The sequence below is a fragment of the Oryx dammah genome, unplaced genomic scaffold (genome assembly GCF_014754425.2).
Source record: "Oryx dammah isolate SB20612 unplaced genomic scaffold, SCBI_Odam_1.1 HiC_scaffold_28, whole genome shotgun sequence".
Classification (NCBI taxonomy): Eukaryota; Metazoa; Chordata; class Mammalia; order Artiodactyla; family Bovidae; genus Oryx; species Oryx dammah.
The window spans coordinates 113,134,385-113,146,931 of NW_024070212.1; the positions used below are offsets into that span (position 1 = coordinate 113,134,385).

General features: G+C 51.1%; 1 protein-coding gene across 4 annotated transcripts in view; it reads left to right on the forward strand.

Moving 5' to 3' along the window:
- AGAP1 (ArfGAP with GTPase domain, ankyrin repeat and PH domain 1) overlaps positions 1-12,547 on the forward strand; it is a 576,216-nt gene that overhangs the window by 291,846 nt on the left and 271,823 nt on the right. For all 4 annotated transcript variants that reach the window (XM_040231824.1, XM_040231822.1, XM_040231820.1 and 1 more), the window contains one exon: positions 403-495. In XM_040231824.1, the coding sequence (XP_040087758.1) occupies positions 403-495 (93 nt within the window). The remainder of the gene's footprint in view (positions 1-402; positions 496-12,547) is intronic.

Sequence of the window (12,547 nt, forward strand, 5' to 3'; positions counted from 1 at the left end):
ATGTGGGTACACGCACAGCTCATACTTGGTACATGCACAGCTGGTACACGTGGGTACATGCACAGCTCTTACATGGGGGTACACACAGCTGGTACATGTGTGTACGTGCACAGCTGGTACATGTGGGTACACGCACAGCTCATACGTGGGGGTGCATGCACAGCTGGTACACGTGGGTACACACAGCTGGTATACATGGGTACATGCACAGCTGGTACACATGGATAGACACACAGCTCGTACATGTGGGTACATGCACAGCTCGTACATGTGGGTACACACATGGCTTGTGCAGGGCTTCAGGGCTTGTGTATTTTGCAGAAGCTATGCAGGTGGGTTTCACCTCCCCAATCTGTGAACCGCAGCCCTTCCCCAAATGCTAACTTTATTTTTGCTTTTCAGTCTCGGAAAGGGAGTGACCCAGACAAAGAGAAGAAAGGCCTGGAGAGTCGGGCGGACAGCATCGGGAGCGGTCGAGCCATCCCAATTAAACAGGTAACGCGGCTCCCCCCCCCCCCCGCCCGGCCCTGTAGCCGGAGACACACCCCGGGCCTCTCCTCGCCGTGAGGCTGGCTCGCACGCCAAGGTTTGTTTGATGTGCTCCGCTGATGAATGTAGAAGTCACTCACTTGACATCAATTAGAAGAGGTTCCTGTGTGTATTAAAATAGGATCATTAGAATAAGAAGAGGGGAAATGTGACAACAGGCCTAATGAAGTGCAGTCTGCCCGCCTGCATATGGAGTGCGCTTCGAGACCGCGCGGGCTTCAAAGGCTGCCTTGGTAGCGCGGCTTTGATTGGGCCGCTGGCCGCCAGGCAACAGGGGTAAATCGGATCCCCGTACAAGAGCCCCTTGTGATCACAGGAATAGCCCGACGTGGCCCTAATTTGCTCTCGCAGACGGACATCTGAACACGTTTTCAGGCTGGTTTGTAACAACGAGGCAATTAGTTGTGATAATCATAGCCGGTGTGTCAGCTGTGCGCGCTTGTTTGTAATTTGCTAATGAAGGAATTGTAACTTTGATTAGGTTCAGTTTCATTTAGACCTTATTATATAAAGGAACATTTACAGCTGTAATGTGGGGCCTTAATTAAACTTCCTCATTACACAACAGGACTCGAACGCAGGCATTTGTTTTGGCCTATGTCGCTAGCCTGGAATCGGTTTTCATTAGCCCAGAAGCCGGGTACCAAATGACTTTATGTCTCAAGGAAAACGGAAATTCACAAGACCTATTTGGCTGTGATGGTTCCCAGGGAAATGAAATGAAAGTGTTCAGCCCAGCAGCATGGCTTTTGGAAATGCCATCTTTCAGTTTGCTGAAGAAGGCTGGTTGGTTTCGAGTGTTTTCTGCTTAAGGAGAGGAGGAGTCAGTGGGCAGGATGACAGCTCTGCCTCTGCACTTGTACCTGGACACGTTCATGAATCCTGTAGGAGCTCGTGTTGGCATTGGCCACCCTTCAGGAGGGCTAGAGTCTTTCCACTTGAAACAGGTAGCCCCTGGCTTCACGTGGGGACGGGGCAGTTTCTGCATGCAGGTGTGGGGCGGGCCCCAGCATCACAGGTGAGACAGAGGCGGAAGTCCACGGGGTTTCACAAGACACCTTCAGAGACGGGGGGACTGATGTGTAGGCTGGCACAGAGAGCCACTGAGAGCAGTCTCCTTCCCTCCTCTTGCTGTTCGGCTTTTTGTTTTTAATTGAAGTATAGTTGATTTACAATGCTGTGTTTAATTTCTGCTATACAGCAAAGTGACTTAATTATATGTGTGTGTGTAGATATATGTCTGTACATATACGTACACATACATTCATATGTGTTTATGGGGCTTCCCAGGTGGCGCTAGTGGTAAAGAACCCACCTGCCAATGCAGGAGACCTAAGAAACTCAGGTTCGATCCCTGGGTCGGGAAGATCTCCGGGAGGAGGAAGTGGCAACCCATTCCAAAATTCTTGCATGGAGAATTCCGTAGACAGAGGAGCCTGGGGGGCCGCAGTGCCTGGGGTCGCACAGAGTTGGACGCGACTGAACTAGCTGAGCACGCCACTATATGCATAGTGAGCCCTTGGTGCATGGAGTCCCTCCTCTGTCTGTGGAGTTCTCCAGATGAGACTGGAGTGGGCTGCCATTTCCTCCTCCCGGAGATCTTCCCGACCCAGGGATCGAACCCAAGTTTCTTATGTCCCCTTCACTGGCAGGTAGGTTCTTTACCACTAGCACCACCTGGAAAGCCCCATAAACACACCCCCCTGACACACATGCACATATATATATACACACACGTGTGTGTGTGTATATATACATGTACATATGTATATATTTGTCTGTGTTTTTTCCCATGTGGGTTTCTCACAGGATACTGAACCCAGTTCCCTGCGCTCTACAGCAGGGCCCTGTTGCTGATCCGTCCCGTGTGTGATCATTTGTGTCTGCTAACCCTGTACCCCCGGTCCTTCACTCGCCCCCCCCCCCCCGGCACGTCTGTCCTCTGTGTCTGTGAATCTGGTTCTGACTGCTCCTAAAGGCTTTCTCTCCTGTAGAGACGCAGGCACAGTTGCTTATTCTTTGTGCAATTACTTATTGATATAAACTTAACTCTCCACATAAGGCAATTTTAATGTGTAATTTTCAGTCTGTTGATGCTCTTTCAACTAGAATTGGGAAAATCACTGAACTCTTTCCCTCTCATTTAAAGTATCCATCCTGGGACATTTCCTTTCGGGGGTGCTGGATCGCAAACCCCGTGTTGCTCGGGTGGGCGTGCTGGCTGCCGCCCCAGTCAGGCTGGTCCCCGGTGTGGGTGGGGCCTCCCTTCCCTCAGTTTCTGCCCTGCGCCTCTGCACAAGGGCTTGCTGTACAGGCCAGGCTTTCCATCTGCATGCTGCTGGAAGCTGACGGCCAAGGGTAAGTCGGGTATTACCCTGTCCTGGGAAGCCTTTCAGTAGTAAATGTTCAAAATAATCCAGCTTACCCCTTCAGCCATGGTCTGGTTTCCTGGGGCATCCTGACACAGGCAGCCCAGCCAGCTGCTGCCTCTCTTAGCTGCCTCTAGCTGCCTCTACGTACAGACATGGGAAACCTGAGTCCTGGAGACCATACCTGGCGGGTCAGAGTCCCCTTGAGGCAGAACATGCCTGGCATTGGACTCCGCATCTGGGAATTGGGCTCCAGATAATACCGAGTCCCTTGGGATGCTGAGATGAGGAGATGCCAGAGAGGATTTTTAGATTCTGGTAAAACCAGATTTTCAGATTCATTGTGCTCAGGACATGTCAGAGCCTTGTTGTGGGCCACACAGGCTGTTGTGCGTTTGCACACAAACGTATAGATACATCTATATTTTTATAAAGGAACAGAGACCCTTAGAGGTAGTCTGGACTCCTCAGCCTGCCAGGGATGACAGCAGCTAGTAGAAATGAAGCGAGAGGATTGTGGAGGACGGAGCTCAGATAGAGCAGCACCTGCCGGAATGTTCTAGACACTGCAGGCCTGAACAATTAAGTGACTGCTTAGTATTTGCTAAGCGTTCACGTAATATCTCTCTGAACCCTCAACATTGCCACAGTTGACATAACTGTGTTATCTTCATTTTTGGTGCAAGCTTTCCAGACCAGGCCCCTTCAGAAGCCGAGGGGCCAGGATTCGAACCTGGCCTCTGAGCCCATGCACCCATGCACCCTACTCTGCCTGTTGGCCAGAAGCCTTCAGAAAGCTTAGGAAGGGAATTCCCTGGCAGTCCAGTGGTTAGGGCTCTGCACTCTTACTTCCTAGGGTGTTCGACCCTTGATCGAGGAACTAAGATCCCACAAGCGACATGGCACAGCCAAGAAATAAAAAGAAAGCTTAGGAAGCAGAGTTACATGCCTTGAATTAAACATGTGCCCCCAGCCTCAGACAAGTAACTCGTGCCCAAGGAGAGGAATCTTCTGAGATATGCCTAAGCACCGCATGTCTGCGGGGACACGGGTCCATGCGCCTCTGTCCGGGGTTGCCTGGGGTCCCTGCACCCCTTCTCCATTGCCTGTCTTTCCCACCAGCATCTGAGCCCCTGTCTCCACGCTCAGCCCCCATTCCGGACTGGGTCTGCGTGTTGGGGCCCTGAACCCCAGCTCACGGGCCCTAAAGACAGAGAAGTCCTCCTCCTGAGCCTCCAGGTCTTCCGTGGGGCTGGACTGGGGGTGGCTTGGGGTCGGGCTGGTATATTTGATCATCATGGGCTCTGTCTCCACCCTGGCGCACAGGAGTCTTGTCTGGGGCGGTTCAGGACACGGGTGAAGCCGTGTCTCCATCACGCTTGGCAGCCTGACGCGTGTCTTTGCAGACAGAGCGTGTTCCAGTGGGTTATTTTAACCGCGTCCGGCTCACGTTTTACACCTTGCCTGTTGGCTGTGAGACGACGCTCTCCTCGGCCCAGCGTGGGAGGAGCTGTCCACAGATGGTGGGCAATGATCCTGTCTCCCCTCCTTGCCCCGTGAAAGCTTTCTCATCGAGAATGTGACATCTTCTGCAAAATAACTTCCGTTTTTTGAGGACCTGGGCCCACCTCCACATTCTTTGTCCTTTCTGAGTCTCAGGGGAGGTTCGGTTCAGAGAGGTCTGCTTCTCCTCCGTCTGCCTTTCCTTCCTTCCTCCTCCTCCTCCTCCATCTGCCTCCTCTTCCCAGCCTCCTCCTTCTCCTAAACCATGGCGATCAGGTCTCTTCAAATAGAAATGTAAAAGCAAAAAGCAAGGAAAAGAAAAAGCCAGAGGCCCGGCTCAGCGGCGAGTGGGCTTGTCACGTATTAATTTTTCATTGCTGTGGAGAGTTGTACATACATAATCACTTGATTGCAGTGGGAGTTAGGGAGCTCCTATGGTATCATTTGCATAAATCTTGTTAAGTCAATGGCAGTTAATGAAGTACAAATGAGCCCGGAGAAGGTGACATGCAAATCGTGGGTGGCAGATGGGAGGTCTGTTTGGGGGACGGCAGCTGTGTGCTCTTTTTTTATTTCCCTCTCTCCCGAGTTTTTTCATCTCTATACGATGGTCCATATACTCAGCCTGTCCTGTTTTGCTTCTGGACTCCTCCTGCCTCTGATGTTCACCCTGAAAACACAGACCTCAGGGCCTCACCTCACACCCAGTAACACACGCTAGTGTGTGAACATTTGAATTTGTAGAATCTTGGATGAGAGGGTTAGACATCATCACCGACTCGAGGCATGTGAATCTGAGCAAACCCCGGGAGACAGTGGAGGACCAGGAAGCCTGGCGTTCAGCAGTCCGTGGGGTTGCAAAGAGTCAGACACGACGGAGCGACTGAACAACAACATTCTTGGTCAGTTGATCCTGCTCACAGCGTTGAAAATACCTGTATGTATCTTTTGTATGTGAGGACAAAAGGGAAAACCAGCAAACGCCTCACTAAGTGTTGTCTCGTGTGGTTTCAGAGAGTGAAAAAGTGAATACTGTCTGCTTTATCATGTTTCTGTCTGTCTGTCCTTCCTCCCCTGCAGACAGACTGATGGTGTTTATCTGGTCAAGATCCCTCCCAACCCCTGGCCCCCCTTGACAGGTGAGCCCTAAGGGGTGGGCTTCCACAGTTTAGTTGGGCGGGGAGACTCCAGAAGAGCACTGTAAATGCCCCCCTGTAAATCTGGCTGCAGCGAGGACCCCTCAGAGTCTGCGTGGACCCCCTCAGCAAGGCCCCACAGGCCTGTCTGGACGAGGCTGGGGCGCCCCTGGCCTGGTGGCTTTTGTCTTGGAGATTTAAGTGCTGGCGAGGCTCGGAGAGCTGTTAGAGATTAACAGGCGAAACACTGCTACTTGCTTCCTGCTTTCAGAATTTTATTTTTTTTTTAAATTTCGTCCACTGGTTGCTATTTTGAAAGAAAGAAGTCCCTGTTGTCCTTGAACAAACACAGGCAGAGCGGTATGTGCAGGGAACTGGGCTGTGGCGGGCCTGGGAGCCACCCGCTCTGTGCGGTCCTAGCTCTGCCCGGTCCAACCCGGGGGCACTTTCTCGGAACCTGGGTCTGAGGTGCTGCTGGAGACCCAGGTCAGCTGCTTAATTCTGGGATCCATGGAAACACCAAACACTTAAGTGTCTTCACGTGATTTTCTATTTGTGTTCTCTCCTTCTTATTGACCTAAGTTGGGAGCGTTTTATTTCATCTTTTAAACTTTATTGGAGCAGAGTCGATCTACAGCGCTGCGTTAGTTTCAGGTGTACAGCAAAGTGAGTCAGTTATATGTACGCACACGTGCGTGCTAAGTCATCTCAGTTGTGTCAGACTCTTTGCAGCCCCGTGGACTGTATCCCACCAGGCTCCTCTGTCCATGGGGATTCTCCAGGCAAGAACACTGGAGTGGGTTGCCATGCCCTCCTCCAGATCTTCCCGACCCAAGGATTGAACCCATGCCTCTTATGTCTCCTGCACTGCAGGAGGATTCTTTACCACTAGGGCCAGCTGGGAAGCCCCTCGTTATATGTATACATGTATTCAATCTGTTTTAGAGTCTGTTCTCTTACAGGTTATCACAGATGTTGAGTAGAATTCCTTGTGCTATATACGGTAGGTCCTTTGTGGTTTCATGTGACTTTTCAAAGAATTCTGAATTTTGGCCTTGAACCCTGATGGGACTTTGGCCACCTCTGGGGCAGAGAGCCGCCAGTGGGCACAGAGCCCTTCCTGTAGCCCCTGAAGCCGTGGGGAAGCCCTTCCCAGGACATAGAGGCAGAGCGGCCTGGGTGGCCTTCCCCAGTGCCCTGCCATCACCACGAGCCGCTGTGAAGCTGTGTGTGTGTTTGATTCTCAGTCGAGTAGAAACCAGCAGTTATCAATTCAGTGAAAGGAACCTCGAGTTAACCCCCTGGCCAGCCTGCCGCTAGGCCTCTGACCTGCGTGGTCTGGTACCTGGAACGCACACCAGGGGCTGGATCATGTGACGTCTGCAGAATAAAAGCCACGATGCCACTCACTTTTGACGTCCCTGGAACGTCTGACACCGTTCACAGCCAGTTGGTCAGGCATCCGGCCATCGTCTGCTTTCACAGAGCCACCAAGATTGGTGAGCAAGATGAAACTGTAGGCAGACTGGATGGGAAAGAAAGAGATGGCCCTGTCCTTCTCCCTGGACACGTGGGGCCATGTCCACGGGGCTCCTGCTTGCCCCTGGCCACCACGGGGCCCCTGGGCACCAGCACCCTGAGAAGATGTTGCTCACCCATGTGGCAAATCAGCTCTGCCTGCACCCACCGGGGCCCAGTCCGCTCCCCAGAAGCAGGTAATTTGCTGATGCCGACCTGGCTCCCTGAAACCTAATTTACCTCACTTGGGTGCACAGCGCCCGGGGAGGACCGCATCCAGCCTGGATCCCAGCAGACGTCGCCAATTATGATGATTAATTTAATGGGTCAGGTGGGGGCATCACATGCTTTTCATCCGGCTCCTCAGCCATCAGAGTGTCGTTGGCAGAACACTCTGGAAGGTCTGGATGCCTCGGTGGGAACTTCCCTTCATCCATCTGCCGTGAGAGGGCAGACGCTCCACAGCCCCCTGACACTTTGGCTCGTGTAGGTGGATGGCGGCGTGGTCTGTACAAAATGCTCAAAATGCTGCGAGAAATGACATCGGCCACAAAATGCAAGGTCCAGAGTCTATGCGTAAAGCTACAGAGAGGCTGGCCTAACCCTTCCCTTGGTCAGAAGGGCTACAGGGGCGTAATACGGCTGATGCAGATGAGGCACTTTGTGCGCTGTTAAGTGGGGTTCTTCTCTGGTGGTCTCGTGGGGACGAATCCATCTGCCCATGCGGGGATACAGGTTCAACCCCTGGTCTGGGAAGATCCCACCTGCCTTGCAGCAGCTAAGCCTGTGACACACAGCTATTGAGCCAGTGCTCTGGAGCCCGTGAGCTGCCACTGTTGAAGCGCATGCGCCCTGGAGCCTGTGCCCTGCAGCAAGAGAGACCACCGCAGTGAGAGAGGCCCTCATCCCGCAGGAAAGAAGTGTTCCCTTTTGCTCAGCCTGTATCTCCCTCTCAACAGTGCATCTTATGACAGTTAAGGCCAACTTCCCAGGTGGCGCTAGTGGTAAAGAATGTGCCTGCCAGTGCAGCAGTCACAGAGATACGGGTTCGATCCCCGGGTCGGGAAGATCCCCTGGAGGAGGGCATGACAACCCACTCCAGTATTCTTGCCTAGAGAATCCCTTGGCCAGAGGAGCCTGGCAAGCTATGGTCCATAGGGTTGCAAAGAGGTGGACATAACTGAAGTGACTTCACACTCAAGGCCAGCTCGGATTTCTTTCTCTGTGAATAGAAAGTCTGACACAAGTGAGCACCTTGCTTTCTGGCAGGAAGAATCACACTGCCTGTCAAAATGTCATGGTTTATGTCCATCAACAGGTGAATGGTTAAAAAAGATATGCATGTACTCAATGGAACGTTCCTCAGGCATAAAAAGGAATGAAATGATGCCGTCTGCAGCAGCATGGATGGACCTAGAGATGATCGTACTGAGGGAAGGGAGTCAGACAGAGAAGGAGAAACACCATATGACATCACCTATACCAGAATTTAAAAACATGTTACAGATGACCTCACTCACAAAACCGAAATAGACTCACAGACACAGAAAACAAACTTCTGGTACCCAAGGGGAAAGTGGGAGAGATGGATAAATTCGGAAGTCAGGACTCACAGATACACACTGTGCTGGGCTTAGTCGCTCCATTGTGCCCGACTCTCTGTGACCCCATGGACTGTGGCCCACCAGGCTCCTCTGTCCATGGGATTCTCCAGGCAAGAATACTGGAGTAGGTTGCCATGCCCTCCTCCAGGGGATCTTCCTGACCCAGGGATTGAACCCAGGTCTCCCGCATTGCAGGTGGATTCTCCTACCAGCTGAGCTACCAGGGGAACCCGAGAATACTGGAGTGGGTAGCCTGTCCCTTCTCCAAAGGATCTTCCAGACCCAGGAATCAAACCTGCATTGCAGGCGGATTCTTTACCAGCTGAGCTACCAGGGAAGCCTGGATATGCACTACTATATTTAAACTCGGTCACCCAGGGCCTACTGTACAACACAGGGAATTATCCTCAGCATTTTGGAATGACACTATAGAGTAAAAGGATCTAAACAAGAATATGTGTATGTGGAGGGGGGGTGTAACTGAACCCCTGTGTTGCACACCTGGAACTAACACTGTCAATCAACTATACTTCAAATAAAACACTGTTACATCTTAGTGCCTTCCCAAGGCTGCTGCTGCTGCTGCTGCTGAGCCGCTTCAGTCATGTCCGACTCTGTGTGACCCCATAGACGGCAGCCCACCAGGCCCTCCTGTCCCTGGGATTCTCCAGGCAAGAACACTGGAGTGGGTTGCCATTTCCCTCTCCAATGCATGAAAGCGAAAAGGGAAAGTGAAGTCGCTCAGTCGTGTCTGACTCCTAGAGACCCCACGGACTGCAGCCCACCAGGCTCCTCCGTCCATGGGATTCTCCAGGCAAGAGGACTGGCGTGGGTGCCATTGCCTTCTCCCTCCCAAAGCTCGTCTTCCCCTACTCAGTCAGAACCAGACCCTGCTCTGCTTGTTCGTTAATATCTCCGCCTGCTTAGAAAGCCCTTGCGATTGACCAGATCGTTGATGTGTTCGATTTATAATAAGAACGCTGGCAGTCCTCCTGGGCTCTCACTCTGCATCAGTTACTGTGTTAGATGCTTTAGTCACATGACCTCACTTAATTCTCCGCCAACCTCAGACACAATTCACTGCCCGTGACAGAGGAGGTGTCCCGGGCCTAGGGAGGTCGGGTCACCCCGCCGAGGTTACCGAGCTGTGAGGGCAGAGGTGGGGGTCACACCCAGGAATCGTCCAGCATGTATGGCCACGAGAGCCTTTGCCATCCGCCCCTGATTGAATCTGTGCCTACATTGACCATCTTTGCTAGCCCAGGCTAAAGGTCACGGCATGGTATCCTCCTTGTGGGGTTCCAGCAGGGCAGGGTGTTTATGTGGGGGTGGGGGGGGGCTAGCCTCTAAAGCACGTGCTGTCTGGCACCTGGACCAACTGCGGTCCTTGGGCTACAGCCATATCAAGGTCACCTGCAGGCCCAGCCAGGGACCGGCTCACGAGAGATGCCAGCATCACCAGATGGCCGGGCGTTGGGGGTCCCTCGGGGTTCCTTCCTTTCTGTCCTCATGCATATTGAGCTCCCAGCTTTGGCTGGTCCCCCCGTTTGTGCTTGTTACAGCCTGCCTGTTCTCAGGGCCCATTTCACGTGCGTTCCATCCCAGGAGACGCAGTGTCCTCTCTCCCCGCTGCCCTGATACCTCGTCAGGTCTTGGGATTCTTGCCTCTGTCTTCCCTGCCTCGTGGACACGTGTATCGTTCATGCTCTCTGCGTCCCCGTACTTTGGAGCCAGGCGCGGTGGGGTGGGGATAAGAGGGGCGTGCCCTCTGATGGTCTCTCCTGGGGGTCCACAGGGCAGGGCAAGAAGGTCAGCAAGTATATACAGTAGATGGAGTAGGTCCGTAGGTAAGGTCTTTCTCTTTCCTTGAAACAGTATCACGTTTCTCTTAAAGAAGGTGTTACATCGGAGAGGTCATGCCCTACATTGTTAGATTTTAAGATGCAGAATAGATTTTAATCTTTCTTTGTCTTAATTTAACTCTGATTCTTGTACATAGGATACACTGTTTAGCTGTAGCAAAAGAGGCACACCTTTTCATCTTTAAAGAGTGGAAGCTCTGAATGATCAAGATGATTTTAGAAAGCTGGCTTCCTCTAAAACTTCTTCACTGCAGAAGAAAGTTCCTCTAAATAAATGTCTTCGTTATGTAATTTTGTTTATAAAAATTGTTTCAATTCAAACCTGCAGATTTTAACTCGACTGTTTTCCTACTTGCCAGATTTTTGCCCCATTATATTCAGTCCCCTGGGGAAGGAGATGGCAGCCCACTCCAGTACTCTTGCCTGGAAAATCCCATGGACGGAGGAGTCTGATGGGCTACAGTCCATAGGGTCCCAGAGTCGGACACGACCGAGCGACTTCACTCTCAGTCTACATCAACCATAGCCTCTGTGACAGTGATTCGTCCCCCAAACAAGAATGTTTATCCCCAACAAGTTCTTCTGTAGGAAAATAATTTGTATTGTTTTTAACATGCAAAACAAAGAATTTTCTGGAAACATGTACCACCTGTGCCAGCATACCACTGGGGATGTGAGTAACACAGGGGATGATTTGGAAATGAAGATCCTCAAGAAGGGAGTAAATGTGGATGGGCATATGGCCTTTCTCTACTCGTTCCTGAAGTATCAGAAACTGAAATCAATCAGAAATCATTTTGTACTTAGGCTTATCATTAAGAAAATGTGGGAAAACCCTGGTCTTAGCAAAAATTAGGAAAGAACAGAATTTTAGGAATGTACTGCTATGTTACTGAAAATTGGCCCAGCCCTCTCGGAGTATAAACTAGCAATATATAAAGGACAAAAAATTGTACTCACTTTGTCCTTGTAGAAATTTATCCCAAGAGGATAATTCACTAGGAGAAAGGGAAAAATACTTTACGTGTACAAAAATGTTTATAGCAGGTTTATTTATAATATTGAGACCCTGGGAACTAAAAATACTCAACAAGCAAGGAGTTAAATTAGTGACTGTCAACTAAACGGTAATAGGATATACAGCCTCTAAAATGGTCAATTTCAAGGCTCTTTAGAAGTGTGAACAGTGTTTAGAAAATAATAAGTGAAACCAAGAAACTATATTTATCATAATTAGCACATGAGAATTTATGTCCGTTTGGCTTAAAATTGGATGAATAGGAACACAAACAAGTACATGTGGTGCAGGATTAAAGGAGAACTTTAAAATTTTTAACTTTTAATTGAGAAATAATTTTAGATGTGTGGGAAAGCTGTAAAAAATCATACAGTGAGTTCCCACACACACTGCACCTGACTCCCCCTAATGTGAATAGTTTACACGACCCTGTCTTGATGGCTCAGTGCGTAAAGAATCTGCCTGCAATGCGGGAGACGCAGGAAGATGTGGGTTCAGTCCCTGGGTCGGGAAGATCCCCTGGAGCAGGGCATGGCAACCCACTCCAGTGTTCTTGGAGAACCGTGAACAGAGGAGCCTGGCATGCTGTAGTCCCTGGAGTAGCAAAGAGTTGGACACGACTGAGTGACTCACGCTTTTTGAAAATTATTTACTTATTTTCGGCCGTGCTGGGTCTTCAGTGTTGTGGGGAGCAGGGGCTGCTCTTTGCTGCGGTCTGAGGCTTCTCATTGCGGTGGCGCCCCTTGTTTGGGAGCATGGGCTTCAGTAGATGCAGCCTGTGGACTTGTTAGCCGCGGCTCCCAGAGTCTAGAGCACAAGCTTAGTAGCTGTGGTGCGCTCCCCTTCTTTGGGAGCATGGGCTTCAGTAGACGCAGCCTGTGGGCGTGTTAGCCACGGCTCCCGGAGTCTAGGGCACAAGCTCAGTAGCTGTGGCGCCTGGGCCTCGTTGCTCCAGGGCAGGTGGGATCTTCCTGGACCAGGGATCAGA